This window comes from Zootoca vivipara, chromosome 11 (assembly GCF_963506605.1).
Source record: "Zootoca vivipara chromosome 11, rZooViv1.1, whole genome shotgun sequence".
NCBI classification, from domain to species: domain Eukaryota; kingdom Metazoa; phylum Chordata; class Lepidosauria; order Squamata; family Lacertidae; genus Zootoca; species Zootoca vivipara.
The window spans coordinates 20,146,647-20,164,550 of record NC_083286.1 but is presented as its reverse complement, the minus strand read 5'-3'; the positions used below and the strand labels follow the sequence as shown (position 1 = coordinate 20,164,550).

Below are 17,904 nucleotides of genomic sequence, written 5' to 3'. Positions count from 1 at the left end.
ATTGGTGATATGAGAATTAAAGTCTAAATTTATATTTAAACTCAGTTGTGTAACTACCTGAGTAAGTGCAGTAACTCTGTTTTCGCTAGGAAACAGAGGCGGATCATCTCCAATCTGGAAGTCAAAGTACACTGTTTTGTGTGTAAAGGTAGAAAACTCATTGCTGAAACAAAACTTGTACGTCCCATTTCTGGATGCGGTAAAGGTGAAGCTATCGTATTGTTTCTTCATCTCTTTGTATAGTACAACGCCTTCTGGATCTTCTAAGCGGCAGTCAACATCATAGTGCCCTCCAGTGATCACCTATAGAACAAATAAAACTGGTACATGGAACAGTCAGCCATATCACCCTTCCTAGCCAAATATCCTTCCATAAGAAAGGGGGAAACCCATAGTCAGCACCAGGTACAATTATTAAAGGCAGCTCAGCTCCAGCGTGGGAAGAGTATTAAGCTATAAAGGGAGCCAAGAAAAGGGACCACTTATAACACTAAATCCCCATGTTAGCTATGCGTGGAAGACACCAGTGAGATGGTACCTATTTTACTGCTTTAACTTGATCTCCTAAACCTTCTTTATTTTAAACATTCTCTCAGTAAAGTCAATTCGTTATATGGGAATAACGGTCTAAAATTGCTCAACCCAAACAGCAGTGGGGGAGGGGGCATTTTGCAGAAGCACAATATTGTACTACCTTGCTGTGTGAAAGGGAGGAGGAAGTAGGTAGCATGGCAATCTAAAGTTGCCAAATAGGCCAGTGTTCTGTGGCTGCACAGAACTGGCGTTGCCAGATTGCATAAAAAGGAATGCTCCCTTTGTTTCCATTTAATGATGAGATGATTCACCATTCAGGCTGGGTAGCAAAGAAATGTATTGCTTGACATTTTAGGTCGCACCTGGTGAACATATTTAAGAGAAAACGCTATTTGACACACTACCCCTGGGTTTCATTCTCAAGTTTCAGATGGAAACAATAATCTGAAAACACTAGTGGGGGCAGTGGGGTGAAAGGTTAAGTACCCCTCCGCTAACTACTGATCTCTGCTGCCCACTACTCCATCTCATTGCCAGTTTACAGAGAAGTGGTAGCTGGAGTAATGTAGCAATCTGGCTTTAGGTTTTATATTTCAATGTCTCTCCGCTTTTTAAAAAAGAAATCAGGAATAGTAATAAGTTATGAACTTCCTTGATTCTTTCAAAGTTTCTGCCTTGGCAGCACACAAAGAAATAACTTATAGTAACAATCTTTCCCATTAGTTTTCAGAAAGTAATCAAAAGTGTGAAACACACCAGAACGCATGAGCTCTTATTGGATTACACCCAACAATTGATGCATTTTACTGGGCCATGTGAGAAACAATTGGTTGTATATATTTTTCAGTCCTGTAAGCTATACTGCATTCCTTTAACCTAACTCAAACTTATTTAATATTATTCTCTTTTCTATGCACAGCATAGTGCAAGTATTGAAGGACACCAGATCTGATTTTGAACAGATGCAGCTGCACCAGAGAGATCCAAGGAGTCACTGTGAGATTCTCCAACTGAAAACTGCAACAGGCAGTTGGTGTTATATGCCCTTTACTCATGCAAGCATTTAAATAAACTTGGATCTCTCTCTTCTCTCATGAGCACCACAACTTCACGTAGAAACGTATCAACATGTTATCTTACGACAATATCCGACTATTTCAATTACTTCTCACACTTTTTTGTTTCAATTGCTTAATAGTTACCTTTCAGGGCTGAGCACTCACAAATTAACATACACAGAGAAATAAAACAGAACCTTAGGCACAATATAAAACAGTGAGTGGATACAGACAGACACATGAGAGATACTGAAACATCGCATTTATCTTAAGGAAAGATACCAGCACACATTTATATTATCTTTTGAAGGTTAAATGCAAGAACTGAAATAACCAAACCAAAGTTAACTGGAAGAGAGTTCCTTAACCACCTGTTGGCATTTACAAGCAGCAGCAGAAAGGGAAGAATTCCCTATTCGTGCCCCGCCCACCCCCCTCTGGCCAGGAACACAGAATTGTAGAATTGGAAGGGTCCCCAAGGCTCATCTAGTCCAACCCCCTGCAGTGCAGGAACCTAAACAAAAAAAGCTGCAAAAAGGAAGAAAAGAAGGTAGATCTCCCCGCTCCACGTTGGCTTTTCAGTGCCTGCTTTAGGGGGTAATTTTAAATCACAGTATTGTCTGCCTGCCTCTAATTACACCACAGCACTTATTCTAGAATAACCCAAAGGCAGGCAACTAAAAGACAGCTCTCACAAAAGACAAGGGCCTGTCTGGCGTGCGAGGAGAAACGGCGCCCTTACCTGGAACTCCAGGGTACACTTGGTGCCCTGCACGATCTCTTCATAGAAACACTGCTTGGCGTTATCTGGCAACTCGAAGGTGATCTCCGAGGCGCGGACGGACCAGCCCAGGTTGAGGAGCAGCAGCAGCAGCGCCGCCGGCAACCCCAGGGAGGCTCCCGGGCCCTGCCAGCTCCTCAGCAACATCTCTTGGCCGTAAGAGCTGAAGGGTGAACTGAAAAGCGAGAAGCGAGAAAGGAAAGTGAGATCAAAGCGTCGGCCTTGCCCGAAGCCTAGCGAAGGTGGGCGTCGCACCCCAACCTCACCTGTGAAGGGAGCCGGATGTAAGCCGGTTCCCACCTGCGGCGTGGCCGAAGAAAAAAAAGAGGGGGACGAAGCGGAGCTGGAGACCCGGAAGTGATCTGGCTCCGGCAGCGGAAACTTCCGGGTGAGTTGTCAATTGTAGACGTGGTGTTCTTTGAAGGGAGAAGGCGGAGGGGGGCGGGGACTAGGCAAAGAGGTGGGCGGGGCTTGAGGGGGCTAGGAGAGCAAGGACGAGTCCACTCCAGCCGCGGGACGTTCTTATTGGCGCTTCCTAGGCGAGGCGCTGATTGGATGTTGCCGGGTGACGGCCGTCACAGTATGGAGTTTTCTGGGAAGCGGGAAAAAGGCGACGGCGGTCTGTGCTCAGTTGAGGTGGAGAAAGAGGCGCCGAAGGGCGGTGTGTGGAAGTCGCACCCCTCAGCCTGGATGTGTGTAAACGCTTTTCCTTCGTTGGCAGATACGTCTAAGCACATATAACCAGTGAGTAAGTCCCATTGAACTCACTGGGTGTTTGTTTGTTTGTTTGTTTATGTATTTATGTACTTAAAGTAATTTTATTTTACCTCCGTTTACTGCATTTATACCCCACCTTTTTCTCCGAGGAGCTCACGGTGACATACACGGTTGGGTTCATATATATATATATATATATAGTATATGCTGACATTCAAAAGATGTCTCCCCACACAGTGACTTACAGTTCATAATAATTTTTTTTATAAAACCATTCAAATTTTTTAAAAAAACCCAATTATAATAGCAATGAAAAATTAAATCTAAACTAAGTTCAGTTAGCCAACCCTTGCAGTAAAATAGGGTCACTACCCCTCACTATTCAAATTGTTGATGTGAGGATAAAACACTTTAGATAAAATAATAATTTTCCCCGTTCTAAAAAAAAACCCCCAACCCCGTAGGTTTTTATTAGATTGCAATTGCTGACATAAGTGTCCTTGAGGAAGATGAAAAGTGATACTTTTATTTCCTCTGAATACCCAAGGGACTAATTTTGAAGTTGCTGCCACCTCTTGGGGGGAAAGCCACAGTGTTTATAAGCATCCTGTCTCGTTTTATAATGCTCTCTGATTTCTGAAGCATTGAGGACAAATCAACAGACCTTAAAACCACTTGAGGAAACTTGATTCAAAAGCTTACTGCATTGTTATTCTGCTGCTCATGATTTAATAATATGAAGAGCACGAACTGCTTGTTGCTTGGTTAGGTTATCCAGACATTTTTTTCTGCTAAGCATCTCTCTTAAAGAATTAGCAGATGATCCATTTTTTATCTACAAATGGTATGAATTTAGTGTAATGAAGTAACTCACTTGGTTAACCTGCAAGTATAGTTAATTCCAATTAAAAAAACCACACCACAGAGCTTTGCCAATTAATTTACATCGGGGGGGGGGGGCAGGAAAACCCTAACTGAATAAAGCAGTCATATACTCTATATCTGAGCAGAGGGTGGGGATGAAATTCCACCAGGATGGCCACCATATTCTACGTGTGCTCAGTTTGGTACAGAAGGAGGGAAACACCAAACATAGAAAAGTGGTATGAAACAGCAGACACTGCCCCAGAAACCCTGAATAGACTGTGAATGCTCAACAATTGGGAGATGTACTGCCGACAAAAGAGGCCAGTGAATCCACAACAAGGACATTCCCCCAGCATTGCTGCATGCACAGTGATGCCAGAGCACTCTCAAGTCATCACTCCCAGGGGCACAGCCAGCAATGCCCATGGTATAGCGTCTCCAGCTATCCCTATGGGCAGAGGTTTGAATCCCTTATGCTCCTCACAAGAACTATCTGGAAGGAAGGAGAGGCTATGTAATACAACTTACACATAAGCTCCCTGGGCAGCAAAGTGTATATAAATCACCCCTGGGATTCTGATCCCACCCAGGGAGGGAAAGACCTGGGGGGGGGGAGGGTTTGCACCGCCAAAGGGAAAGGGCCAGGTGAAGAATCAACAATGAGAAATACAGGTATGCACAGAGTTGAGAAGCAGAGCCGTCTTTCCAATAGGGCTTAGTGGCGTGTTGCACCACAGCGCTGGCCTCTCAGGGGCACCCCAGCGAGTGGGGGAGCTGCGCGGCTTTTCCAACGGCTTCCTGTTTTCCTAGAATCCGTTCCCCCGGTACACACACAGTGCTCCTGCATCCTGGGCGACGCAATAGCTGCTTGCTGGCGGTGTTGTGAGGTTGGGTGTGTGCGTGCGTGCGTGCTTCTCTAAACTGGATGGCTGAGCGAGCGCAGTGCATGGCAACCCTCCCCTCACGTGCCCTCTTTGGGAGCCAAGGCCTTCTTGGGGATGGGAACGAAACAAAAGGATGCACATGTAAGGCTCCTCCTCCTCCTTCTTTCCCCTGTGCTGCGCTTGCTCTCTCAGCCTGCAACACTCCTACGGGCTCTTCCCTGAAATCCAAATCTCGGCACCAGACTCTTGGCCAGGCGCCCCTGAGAGCCCAGCACCCTGGCTCTCCGGGCCAGTAACACGTATGGTTAAGACGGCCATGCAAGGTGGTCAGAAAAAGCACACATGAAATATTGCAAAGTAAACTTCTCAGTTGAAGCCATAATTTCTGTTAATTCACTAGAGGGAGCTGTTGAATCAGAATACAGTGGTACCTCCTGTTACGAAATTAATTCGTTCCAGAGGTTGGTTCTTAAGCCGAACTGCTTGTAATGAGGCACACTTTTGCTAATGGCGCCTCCCACTGCTGCTGGCGCGCAACTTCTGCTCGCATCCTGGGCAAAGTTTGCAACCGGGAGCATCTACTTCGGGGTTAGTGGAGCTCGTAACCCAAAGCGTTCACAAGGAGGACGGTCTGTAACACAAGGTTCCACTGTAGTTTTCCAAAGTCTAGTTCCTTATAAATATTGAAAATAAAACATATTCTTTTAATGTTCTGGCTATACTCAAAGAATGTTTTTGTCAGCTAAGGTGGGATCATATGCTAGTAAGAACGTCTCTCAGAAAATAGGCAGAGCACCACAGGAGAAGGCGTAAAATTCAAGGGAATAAAAAAGTTATTCCTATCAGGTAGCTGCTACACAGGGAATTATGATGGTATAAAACATTTTGGCAGTCCCAACCACCAAGAAGGGATTGTTAGCACAATAAGGGACATTTACGTTTTGGACAAATACTCCTTTGTTGCACTTGGATAGTCTACAGATTTTGAAGATTTGTATCCATATTCCTCAAATCAGTGAAAGTAGATCTGGTGGAAGAAGGCATAATACAACCTATTGTGTTCCTTTTTAAAATTATTCTGTCTGTTTTGATGATAAAAAGCAGGAAAAGCTATAGGGTTTTTTCTTTTCAAGCTCTGGAGGTGGGAGGGGGGAAAGCTTGGTTTGTAGCAGACGCTGGCTATGTAGCACTGTGACAATAATATGTGTTGATTTGTATGAATAACCTTGTTGAGTCACTTGAGGAAGTTTTTGTATACACACTTCAAGAGGAACTCAGTGATCTAGAATTCAGACTCAGATACATTCCATTCTGGAAATAAACAGAGTAGGATGGTATTTTGCTTTTGATGTTCCCTGAGCTTGAAATGAATGAACAACCTGAGAAAGATTGTGTGGATGTTAGTAGGGGACTAGTAGGGGCCCTTAAACCAGACCAACACAGCTGTTGTTGTTGTTTAGTCATTTAGTCGTGTCCGACTCTTCGTGAACCCATGGACCATAACATGCCTGACTGGTGATTTTCTATCTTATTTTCTGAATTTCCAGTGCAATGTTCAGAACCACTCTTACAAGGAAAAATTAAACTACCTAATTTTCTGGTATGATTTTTAGTTATGAAAACACGGTTTTTTAAAAAACCCTAAAGATAATCCAAATCCTTGAATGTCTGCCTGAATGCAAGAGAGACAGTGCATGCCATTAGAAAGAACCTGTGTGTCAATTTTTTCGTTAGGCATGGATAGTTAAGAATTTCAGCTTTGTTTTTCCTCTTTCTGTCAAAAGATGTTTTGTTTCTGCTCTGTATACTTTCCAGGGCACACACAACAGAAGCATACACAAAAGCTCCATTCATGCTGGTGTTTATTTAGCTACTGAGCAATGTCCCCTTTCTATGTAGCTGATGAACCTTGCAGCAGTGTGGCATTGACCCTCAAGAAACCTTGAGAAATTGTAGCCACATTTTAAATATCTGCATAAGCACCTCTCACTTCCAGACACTAAGAGGCAATATATACCGTATTAGCTGGCTTGCTAGCTGCTGCTGAAACACCATTCTACTTGTTCTTTCCTTTTACTGCTGTAAGATTCACTCAACCCAATCTAAATTTGTCAGATTTGAATTTGATTCCTAATCCATCAGTGGTTATAAACGGTGAGGGGGAGGATAATAAAGGACTAATATTTGGCTCACTGTTAAAGTTTCCTTTAAATATTTATATATGGAGAGTCTGTGCACCAGGACCAGCTCTGTCATTAGGCAGAGTGAGGTAGCCAGCTCAGGCAGCTGATTAAGGGTGCAGAATGCTGAGGCCTGGTTGCTATGGGAGGCAATGAGAAGGGATATATGGCCACCTTAAACCACAACACTCACTGTTGCTGAGCTACTGGGCCTGTTTCAGGATTTTGTTATGAGGATATAAAGTCCTTAGCAACTTGGGACCCAATTCTGATAAGGAGCACCTTCCCAGATTTTTTTAAAAAAGAGGAAAAACTAATTCACATTTCAAGAGCTATATAATAAAAGCTAGAAAAATATTTTTTCCTCCAGGAATCTTAATAAACTCAAAGTAAAAACTGGCCCAGAATTTGTGCTAGTATGTCTGACCACCAGGGGTTGCTTAATTTGCAAATGGGTCACTGAAATATTGCCAATCTCACATTGGCAATAGGATATTTTTTACTTAGTGGATTTCCTTTGGTAAGGGGAAATTTGGGTTATATATAGGCTGGCATTTTGCTACCAAAGGTGGTGTATGGGGACTGCAAAAAGTATGGTGGACATTAATCCCACAACGAACTCCCATCTGGAAGGGTCACTGCTTTCCATAGCCAGATCTTTCTGGGTCAACTGTGGGGTTTGAGCTGCATGACTCTTGTGCAAACTGATTTGGGGAGCTGACCGCTGTGCTGTAAGCACAGCTGTTGCTACTTTGTTTGCTATACTTGATCAAATGATTGTCCATATTTGCACTATGAGCTTAGGCACGTATTAACCCCAGGACAGTTACTATGTCTAGTCACATCTTTTTGTTGGACTGACGCAAAACTTGTGCTTGCATTTCTGTATAAGCAAGCAGGACCATTCTGTTCTGAAGCCAAATCTTCCTCTGTCAATCAGGATAAATGAACATCAGTGCTCTTAAAAACAAACAAAAAACTAAGGCTTTATTGTTTTGTTTTTTAAATCTGTTGTGCCCCTAGAAACAACCTGGTTCAAAATTATATCTAATGAGTCTATCCTCAGGCCCTTAAAATTTAATCTATGACCCTTTGATCAAGCGGACTGGTTTCTTAAACAAAAGAACAAAAACAGAGGAAAAAATAATCTTCAGGTATTCTGGCACAAAGATAATGATTATATCCAAATATGCAGTTGTACTACTGGAAAACCTCTTCTGCTCATGGCAGGATTGTTCCTGACATAGAAAAAGAGGAAATCATTTCCTCCCCCCTTAGGCCCTTTTAATGGCCCACTCCAGCCTGTATATATTTTCCTTATTCTCCTTCTTTCTCATTCTGTAATACTACTCCTAAGCATGGTGGTGCTATCTTGAGAAACTTGAACAGTTTTGTAAGAGTCCATGGAATAACACTATATCCTCCACTTCCACTCATGTTTCTTTGTATCTAAGCCAATGCATTAAATGTTGTGGAAATTATTAATATTTGGGTTCAGTCAACTAAAACAGCATGAACATTTGCTTTCCATATCATGGGAAAGTATTTTTCTGCCCAGTTATTTAGCCTTTGCTTCTGAAAAGTTTTGTGTGCTTAGTTACAGGTAGTAAGTTCGACTGACCTGGGAGGGACTTCCTTCCAAGTAAATAGGCACAGGATTGTATTATTGTGTTGTCTCTCTTCAAGGGAGTGATCCTGTTTAGGCTAAACTGCATGTGATGCTACAACATACACAAAGCCTCTTATGTGTAAGTAAAAAAGAAGTGTTTATTCAGGCAAGCAGTGGTAAAGGGCTTGGCAGAAGACACACCATTTAGGAGTCATGATTCGGAAGTTCAGGAATTAGGCAAGATGTTCAGGACTGGATGGAAGCAGTGAAGATGTCCCAATGGAGACAGAGCCCATGAAAGTAAATGCAACTTAGAAAATTCATTACGTGCTCCTCCCTTTGTTTACTAATAAGATGCAGGGGCCAGTTTTCATCAGGACTGCAGCAAATAGGGAGGTTAATTTAACATTTTCTTCCCCAGCAGCAATCCCAGTTAAAATCCGCTCCCTGCTATTAACCTGAGCAGTGGAGAACTCCCACTGACACCTGTCAGGGAAAGGATGACAATGCCAAAGGGCTCCCCCTGACAACCTGTTTATTGAGCATTCACTTTGATTTGCTTGCACAAAGCTTACACAGATTAGACTATGTCTAGTCTTTATGGAGCATTTGTTCTGGTTTGTTTGTGGGATGATTATACAACAATCTGCATTCATCCTGATTTCTTTGCAGAGTGCTTATAATCTTTCTATTATTCATTGATACCACACATTTCAATGCATTTATAAGTCATTTTCCTAACTGCAAAAAGTTAATTTCTTTTTTAAAGTGAATGTTTAGGGTGGCAGAGCACTTCAATTCACTTTAATTGTGCAAACCTAAATTTCCCGTTATGCATTTGACTCATTCCCACAAAATATTGACAACTCCAAAAGTCTTGTGGCACCTAACAGGAACAAATTCAATATGGCATAAACTTTCGTGGATTAGAGCCCACTTAATGAGATGTGATATTGAACCTAATGAAGTAGATTTTAAATTGTGAACACTAAATCATAATAAATTTGTGTATTCTGTAAAGTACCACAAGACACTTCATTGGTTTTGCTGCAACAAACTAATACAGCTACTATAAAAACAGCAAAATAAAACACATGTAATAAAACACATATAATGCATAAAATATACATGCAAATATGGCATACCGTATATTTCAGGTCACAAGGCTAAATTCCTAGGTTTTCCTGCGTTGGGAAGCTTTTACTGCAAACGTAGCTTAACATAACAGGCTTAGCTACACTAGACATCAGATGTTTGATTTTATCAATGTCACTGAGGGTGGTGGTTGACTCTTGAATTTTCTTTAAATATTTTGACTTTGGAATTTTGTAAAACTTGCAATATAACATATAATGAATGATGACCCCTACTGTCTGGTATACACAGATCCAGAAGCGCTGTCTTTCAGGAATTTTCTTGTAACACCCAGAAGTTTATAAAATAATGCATGGTGTTGAGAAAACAGAAAATGGTTTGTTGTTTTTTTTTGGTCTCTCATAATACTAGAGCTTGGAGATATACGAAGTTGAATGTTGGAAAATTCAGGACAAAACAAAGAAAGTCACTCAGCATATAGTTACTGAGGAGGCAGTGATGGCCACTAACTTGGATGGCTTTAAAAGAGAATTAAGACAAATTCATGGAGGTTGTAGCTATTAGTGGCTACTAGCCAACTACCACTGGCATGTTGCCACAGGGGTTTGACGAGAATGGAAAGCAAAAGGTTGAAATAGGTTCCCAACTCCTGTTTAAAGCCTTAGATGGACTCTGTGAAACATTTATCAGAGGCCTCTTCTTGTTCTTCTTTTATGCCCCACTGTAACCCTGAGGATCAACAAAAGAGTGTCCTCTCTAGTCTAGTTCTCACAAACAGCAGTGGTGAACCTCTTCACATCATAGGTAAGGGTTCACATCCATTTCATCCAAGGATTCCCCACACACAGGAATTTAGCATATCAGCAAGAGTGATTCTAGTCTAACCTTCTCCCTGACAGGGTAGCTTTCTATGTCTAGGTTCCCCACCCTCCTGCATAAGGCAGTATTCTGTCATGTGAGCCTACAACTAGTCTAAGGTGGTACAGTCCAGATCTTGGTTTTACTAATTCATTTGAAGATTTACATACCACCTTTTCAATATATATGCCTTAACCACGGCAGCTTACTGGTACATCATTTCATCACACACACACAATCTCAAAGCAACACAGTGGCACATCAGGTTACAAACACCTCGGGTTACAAACACTTCAGGTTACAGACTCCGCCAACCCGGAAGTAGGTTAAGAACTTTACCTCAGGATGAGAACAGGAATCTGCGGCGGCAGCAGGAGGCCCCATTAGCTAAAGTGGTACCTTAGGTCAGTGTTTCCCAACCAGTGTGCCTCCAGATGTTTTGGGACTACAACTCCCATCATCCCTAGCTAGCAAGACCAGTGGTCAGGAATGATGGGAGTTGTAGTCCCAAAACATCTGGAGGCACACTGGTTGGGAAACACTGCCTTAGGTTAAGAACGGTTTCAGGTTAAGAACGGACCTACAGAATGAATTAAGTTCGTAACCAGAGGTACCACTCTATAAAAATGCAGAAAAGTTAAGCTGAAAAGAACTAAATGCACCATATAAAAACAAACATAACATTCCAGGCCTGAAAGCTCATAGAAAGTTTATGACTACTTCTTGTTGTTGTTGTTTAGTCGTTTAGTTGTGTCCGACTCTTCGTGACCCTATGGACCAGAGCACGCCAGGCACTCCTGTCTTCCACTGCCTCCTATAGTTTGGTCAGACTCATGTTCGTAGCTTCAAGAACACTGTCCAACCATCTCATCCTCTGTCGTTCCCTTCTCCTTGTGCCCTCAATCTTTCCCTCAATCTTATGACTACTAGCATAACCTTTTAATCTTATAATTGAATAGATGGTGCTTTCTTTTGCCATGTGACAGCAACGAAAGCTGCATTTCTATGCTGATAACTTGAAAAATGACTCCTCTGTGAATGGATCTACCATTAAACATTATAGCAAGGTAAACTTATGGAAAACCAAAATAAAAAAATTCCTTCAGTAGCACCTTAAAGACCAACTAAGTTTTTATTTTGGTATGAGCTTTTGTGTGCATGCACATGAAAGCTCATACCAAAATATAAACTTAGTTGTTCTTTAAGGTGCTACTGAAGGAATTTTTTAATTTTGCTTTGACTCAGACCAACACGGCTACCTACCTGTAACTAGAATTATGGAAAACCAATTCCCATAGCACTTCTGTAAGATGTGAAGGTCACCATTATTGGAAGCAATACATTAAAACAAACACTGCATGGTAAAGGCACCAATCAGGAAGACGTGTGTGTGAAGGGAGAAGCTTATTTCTACTAGCGACAATGCAGTATTCTACAATAGCAACAGTTACCCTGAAGATAGTCATATGAAGCCTCCAATTTGTTATCACTTGCATCTTTATGCAGAAGTTGAAAAACTGGCTTGGCCCAGGATCTGTTAGCCTTTAAAAAAAACCAACAACCTTGGAGGTAAAACTATTATGTAAACTTTTAATAAAGAGTACTCTGTTACTTTCCTTAGTAACTTTTGTTTCCATAATGCCATACAGAACATAACTGAGGGAGCTGAAACCTCTGAGCCCTACTCTGGTTCTGTTTAGAGCATCAGGGCAGGACTATTTCTGGAGATTTTACTGCACTAGATAAGGCAGGAAAGATACAACCCTCCAAGTTCAGTTAACATATTAACTCTGGAAAATTATGGATTCTCTTTGTATAACAGTCTCTATAGATAAGGTAAAGGGACTCCTGACTGTTAGGTCCAGTCGGGTTGCGGTGCTCATCTCGCTTTACTGGCCGAGGGACCCGGTGTACAGCTTCCGGGTCGTGTGGCCAGCATGACTAAGCCGCTTCTGGCGAACCAGAGCAGTGCACGGAAACACCGTTTACCTTCCCCGCTGGAGCGGTACCTATTTATCTACTTGCACTTTGACGTGCTTTCGAACTGCTAGGTTGGCAGGGGCAGGGACCGAACAATGGGAGCTCACCCTGTCGTGGGGATTCGAACTGCCAACCTTCTGATCGGCAAGCCCTAGGCTCTGTGGTTTAGACCACAGTGCCACCCTACAGTCTCTATACTTTCTGATTATCGGTTCTGCCCCATGAGAGATATGACACTATCACCAAAAGATTCCTTCCTTTATTAATAAGTGTTATTAAAGTGTACTTTATTGACTCTAGCATTGTAGCTCTCATCTATGCATTTAATGTACTAAGCCAAGTCAATATGTTAGACAGAATGCTATATTCTGGCTTTTTAAATTTTTAACATATGCCTGAATTTGTGTTCCATTATCCTAAATAAATCTTACTGTTCCTAATATTAACAGTTTTTACCCACCACGGAATGACGATGCAAGACATTAATTGAGTTTGAGGGGACAACTTTATTAATGTAAAAAAGGTATGTGGAGTGAGGAACTTTTTGTAATTGGCACCTGTCTCAAGTGACAATGGAGTGTGCCTCCAAGGGTGAAGCCAAACCACTGCGTTAGCAGCATCAAAGTGACCTCCCCGGGGCGCAATCTTGGGCAGTGTGTATGGAGGTCCTGAACTGCCCAGATGACAAGACCCATCTTGGCTCAAAGCCCCTCATTAAAATATACTGATCAGAACCTTTCTTTACCCACTTCCCTAAAATGGCTAGTTGAAGGGGTTGCCTTAGAGGAGCACCTCTCCCCTCCCCCGGTGTCCAGCATTCAGAAGGAAGAACCTCACAGGGTTCAAGGTTTGGTCTGTCATGCTTTTCCTTGAGCAACAGCTGTGGGAATCCCTCCCCACTGATGTGCATCTGATCCCATCATTATATAGCTTTCATCGCATTCTGAAGCTGCACCTCATCACTTTGACCCACCCTTTTCTTCTGATGAGTGATGGTAAATTGTTTTAACGGATTTTAATATTGTATTTCTGAATTTTTGTAACCCACCCAGGAACCTTATGGTTAAGGGCAGGAAAGATATTTAACCAATAAATAATAGATTGGGAGAACATCCCTTCACTATGTGAGTGCCCTTGAGTGCTCACCAGGGGAGTCACTTTAAACCCCTCCCTCCCTCCTCACACTACTTGTCACAAGGCATGACCCTCTCCACCCTACCTGCTGACCACAAGGTCAAGCAAGCAGCACTGCAGTTCCCTGCCCCAAGGAACCTATCATATCCCACAATAGTGAACTTAGGCTGCAATGCTTGATCACATTGTAATGAATTATGTTTTCCTGAATAATTCTTACTATTGATAATTCACTTTTTTCTTGGTGTGAGTATTCAATACTTCTTGCTTAGCTGTAAAATATATATATTTGTGACTTCAATACATTTAAATTTTTAATCAATATAGAGAGCTACCTGTGTTGAATAGGAAAGATGTACATTGATGTTTTATATTTATATCTGACTCTCTTGGATCCCTAAAATCTTCTTTCATGCTGAATAAAATAATTAATAATTGTTAGTTATCAGTCATGAATACAAGAGAATAAATGATTCCTGCACTGCAGGGGGTTGGACTAGATGACCCTTCATATCCCTCCTAGCTCTACAATTCTATAAGTAGAAGTAATCCCAAAGTAATTATATAGTGGCAAGGTTTAGAGTCACCAAAAACAATTTCTGGAACCCTCCCATTGATATTTCTACTTCAGTAAGGGAGACGTACTGGGATTTACAATACTGTGCAATGTTCTCAGGCTAAGCAAATAATTTCCTTGGCAACTAAAGCAAGTCAAATCTTGCTGTGCTGTTACTGTTTGGTTTTCGGGTTTTGTTCAGACATTTGTTCAGTCAAAGTTATATGTGATACCGGAACACATGCCAACAAGTGAAATCTGGTTTAGCCAATGAGCAAACCTAAGATCCTGACACAAAACACATGTTTGCAATTTAATACTGCACTCAAGCAAATGCTTCTTCAGCCAAGGACTTTGCTTTGCTGTTAGTCAAGTTATGAACCAATTTTGTAAATACTTGTAATGAAATACTTTACATAGACCCTGAAAACAGAGAAAGCCAGTTAGACATTCCGGCCCTGTTCCTATACAGGAGTAGATAGTTACAAGTGCTTTTTATAGATCAGACTAAACAGTGAAATATTTTTGCTTCTTTGTATCTTTTACCTACCCACTCTCAAAAGTTATATATAAGAAGAAATATAAAAGAACTAGTTAAAATAGATAAATCAAATGTTAAACCCATCCAGTGTCATACTAGATATCCTCTTACTTTCAAAGTACTTGACCAAAATTTTAAAATTCACATAGTGAGCTGAAAAATGTAAAAAGTCTCATTTGATCACATTCTGAATGATGCAGTTACATTTTTATTGTTTTCTGACAAATTTCACAAGCAAGAATGCCCTTGTGGATAAGCATCATTTGTGGAATCTTTACCTAATTAAAATGGATACAAAAAAGTAAGGTGGGTGGAACTGTTTAAGAAAATACAAATATTGAGAGGGAAAATATTATTTCCTCTATTTCCAAAGTTCAGGGGAGAGTATACATATTTATGTAGTCTTACTACCCATTAAAGTAATTTTACAACAAAAAATTGAGGGAAAGTTAATGGATAAAATCCAGTGATGTTCATATCGGTCAGCTTGATAAAAACTAGCTGCTTTTACTTCCATCAGACCATTTATGTGTGCACTGGAAAAGTAGCTTAGCTACATTCTCTTGTGAGTCATTGATCACTCTTCCAGTTCAACAAGATGTGTATCATTTTTGTAAAAACTGACTGCAGAGAATACTATGCACACACTGACAGGATTATCCCACAGTTCTCCTTATCACTTTAGGGAAAACTTACTCAGCTGGAGGCAACTTATTTCTAGGACATATGCATTCAAGGATTACACTCAAGCTAATCTTTTCAGAACACTTTTGATTTGACAGCCCTTTGATCAGTGAACTGCTAGGCCCATACTCACCAATGTAACTTTAAAGAACCCATATAACCCTTTACGCAATCTAGAATTCCAAATCCCCTCTTGCCTCTCTCTCAATTGCAGGATCTTGCTAAAAATTAACAGCACAATCCTATGCATCAATACTCTCAGCAGTAAGTCCTGTTGAATATATTGGTGTGGCCCTCCATACCTCTCTAGATGACACTTAAAAATGTAAGAGCCTGCTGGATGAAACCAGTGACCCATCTAGACCAGCATCCTGTCCTCACAGTGGCCAAGCAGATGCTTATGAGAAGCCCACAAGCAGGATTTGAGCACAATAGCATTCTTCCCTCCTACTGTTTCCAGCAGTAGTATTCAGAAACATACTGGAGTTAGGGCACAGTCATTGTGCCTAGTAGCTACCTATTGATAGCCTCTATGAATTTGTCCAATCCTCTTTTAAAGCCATCCAAGTTGGGGGCCATTTCTACATCTTATTGAAGCAAATTCCATGCTCTTTGAGTGTTCTTGCCTGGCTGGAATCTACCTCTGAACTCCAATGATGCCTCGTTTGCCTGGATGAAAGAAGTAAAGTGGTACATGAGTATGTGTAGAAACCAGCCTACTGTGCAAAGGGTAAAATCAACGTGTTGCTCTGTCCACTTTTCCCTTGGGCATGTGGCTACCGGTACCGATGGTTGCTAAGAAGGGGATTGTAGCCCTTGGGGGCTGAGAAAGGTTCTCCATCCCTGGTCTGCACGGTCCTCTTCTGACTTGCAATAACTGCTGGAGGCCCATTGCTACAAACATTTACAAAGGTCGCCATAGCAGTTACGGTAATATATTTGTTTGCAATCATATCATAAAGTCACTTAGCAGGTTGCTTTAGTGGCATATTAGTCACATAATCAAGCTCCTGTTGGCATGCCTGTGCTGTAAATATAGGTGTTTCATTTTCCATTTCCATAGCAGCTGGCATTAATTTGACTTGGTATGATTTATACTTTAAGGCAGGGGTGGAGCCCATCTAGCCTGCCAGTTGTTGTTGGACTAAACTTCCACCATCCCTGATTGGCTATAATAGCTGGGGCTGATGAGTGTTGTAGTCCAACAATGACTGCATTGATGATAACTGTAGTCACCACCACCCCGTTACGGGTTGGTGGCGTAATGGGGCATTGCTGCCAGCTTTCAATTTCATTCAAACTCAGAATGCTCAAGAAAGTGCCAAACAATGTAATAAAAAAAGCATTTCAACATGTAATTCCAGAAAGTAATCACAAGCAGATTGCATGTTTTAACCTTGTTAAGGCTGTACCCCAGCAGAGCAAACAACTTTCTCCCAGGCTTGGGAGAGGCTACAAAAATAAGCGAAAAGAATTAGCAAATGAACAGGGTGTACTTTTAGCTTAAAGAGGAGAAAAACTCATTGCTAGGCTCCAGATTTCAGCTCCCCAAGCCAATGCCAAGGACGAAAGGCACAAGTAGAGGTGAAGAACAAATGTTTACTGTGAAGAGTATCTCCTTACCCATTCTGCACTTGCTGACTAATGGCATAAATTCATTCTCCACCCACCTGCACACATACCACTTTTGAGAAAATGGAAGCAGATAAAAGAAAAGCAAACAAGAAGCAGTCAAACAGTGTAGCCTCTGTCTCATCTCCACCAGCTGTCTCCGGTGGAAAGTTACCGTTAGTAGACCTTTTTTTCCACCTGCAAAAATGAATAGCTGTGATGGCAGTATTGGCTATTCAAAAACAAGGGGAAGCTTTGACTCTGCATATGTTGCTGAACAATTCCTATCAGCCCTAGCAAGCATAGACTGTGGCCAGGAAAGATGGGTCCCACACCAGATCAAAAGGGTATGCCATGCTTATTCTAGTCCCAAGCATGTCACTCCATTTTTTTTTAAAAGTGATGCAGCATAGCTGGAATGAATGGCTGATTCTTCACACACCATGTTTGACAGCTGGACTAATCAGTCGAGAAGTCTGACATAACACTTCTATCCCTTCAGCACATTCCTTAAAAAGTGGCAGGTTGTTGTTCAGGAATAGCTGATCACAAATGGCAGAGGAATATTGTCTGCAGGGTATGTGATCTATGTTCCTACTGTAGCAGGTACCTTTCCACAAGTTTCCCAAAGCTGATCAAATTTCTGGTTTTTCACAAAAACAGCCTATTCAATCTGATTTGTAATGTAATCGTGGAGCTTGGATTGCATCTGATGCAGTCAAATGCTCTTTTTTCAAACACAGAACTGGAAGCATGTATTATAAGTAAGAAAAGATACCTATCCAGCTGATGCTCTTAAGCATTTGTCTGTATTT

General features: G+C 41.6%; 1 protein-coding gene across 1 annotated transcript in view; it reads right to left on the bottom strand.

Annotated features, from left to right (window-relative positions):
• LOC118076882 (uncharacterized) overlaps window positions 1–2,778 on the bottom strand; it is a 28,759-nt gene extending 25,981 nt beyond the window's left edge. The window contains exons 1-3 of the mRNA XM_035100041.2: window positions 2,640–2,778; window positions 2,335–2,548; window positions 58–303 (exon numbers count right to left, since the gene is read on the bottom strand). Of these exons, the coding sequence (XP_034955932.2) occupies window positions 58–303; window positions 2,335–2,520 (432 nt within the window). The 5' untranslated portion in view covers window positions 2,521–2,548; window positions 2,640–2,778. The remainder of the gene's footprint in view (window positions 1–57; window positions 304–2,334; window positions 2,549–2,639) is intronic.
• Between the last annotated feature and the right edge of the window lie 15,126 nt (window positions 2,779–17,904).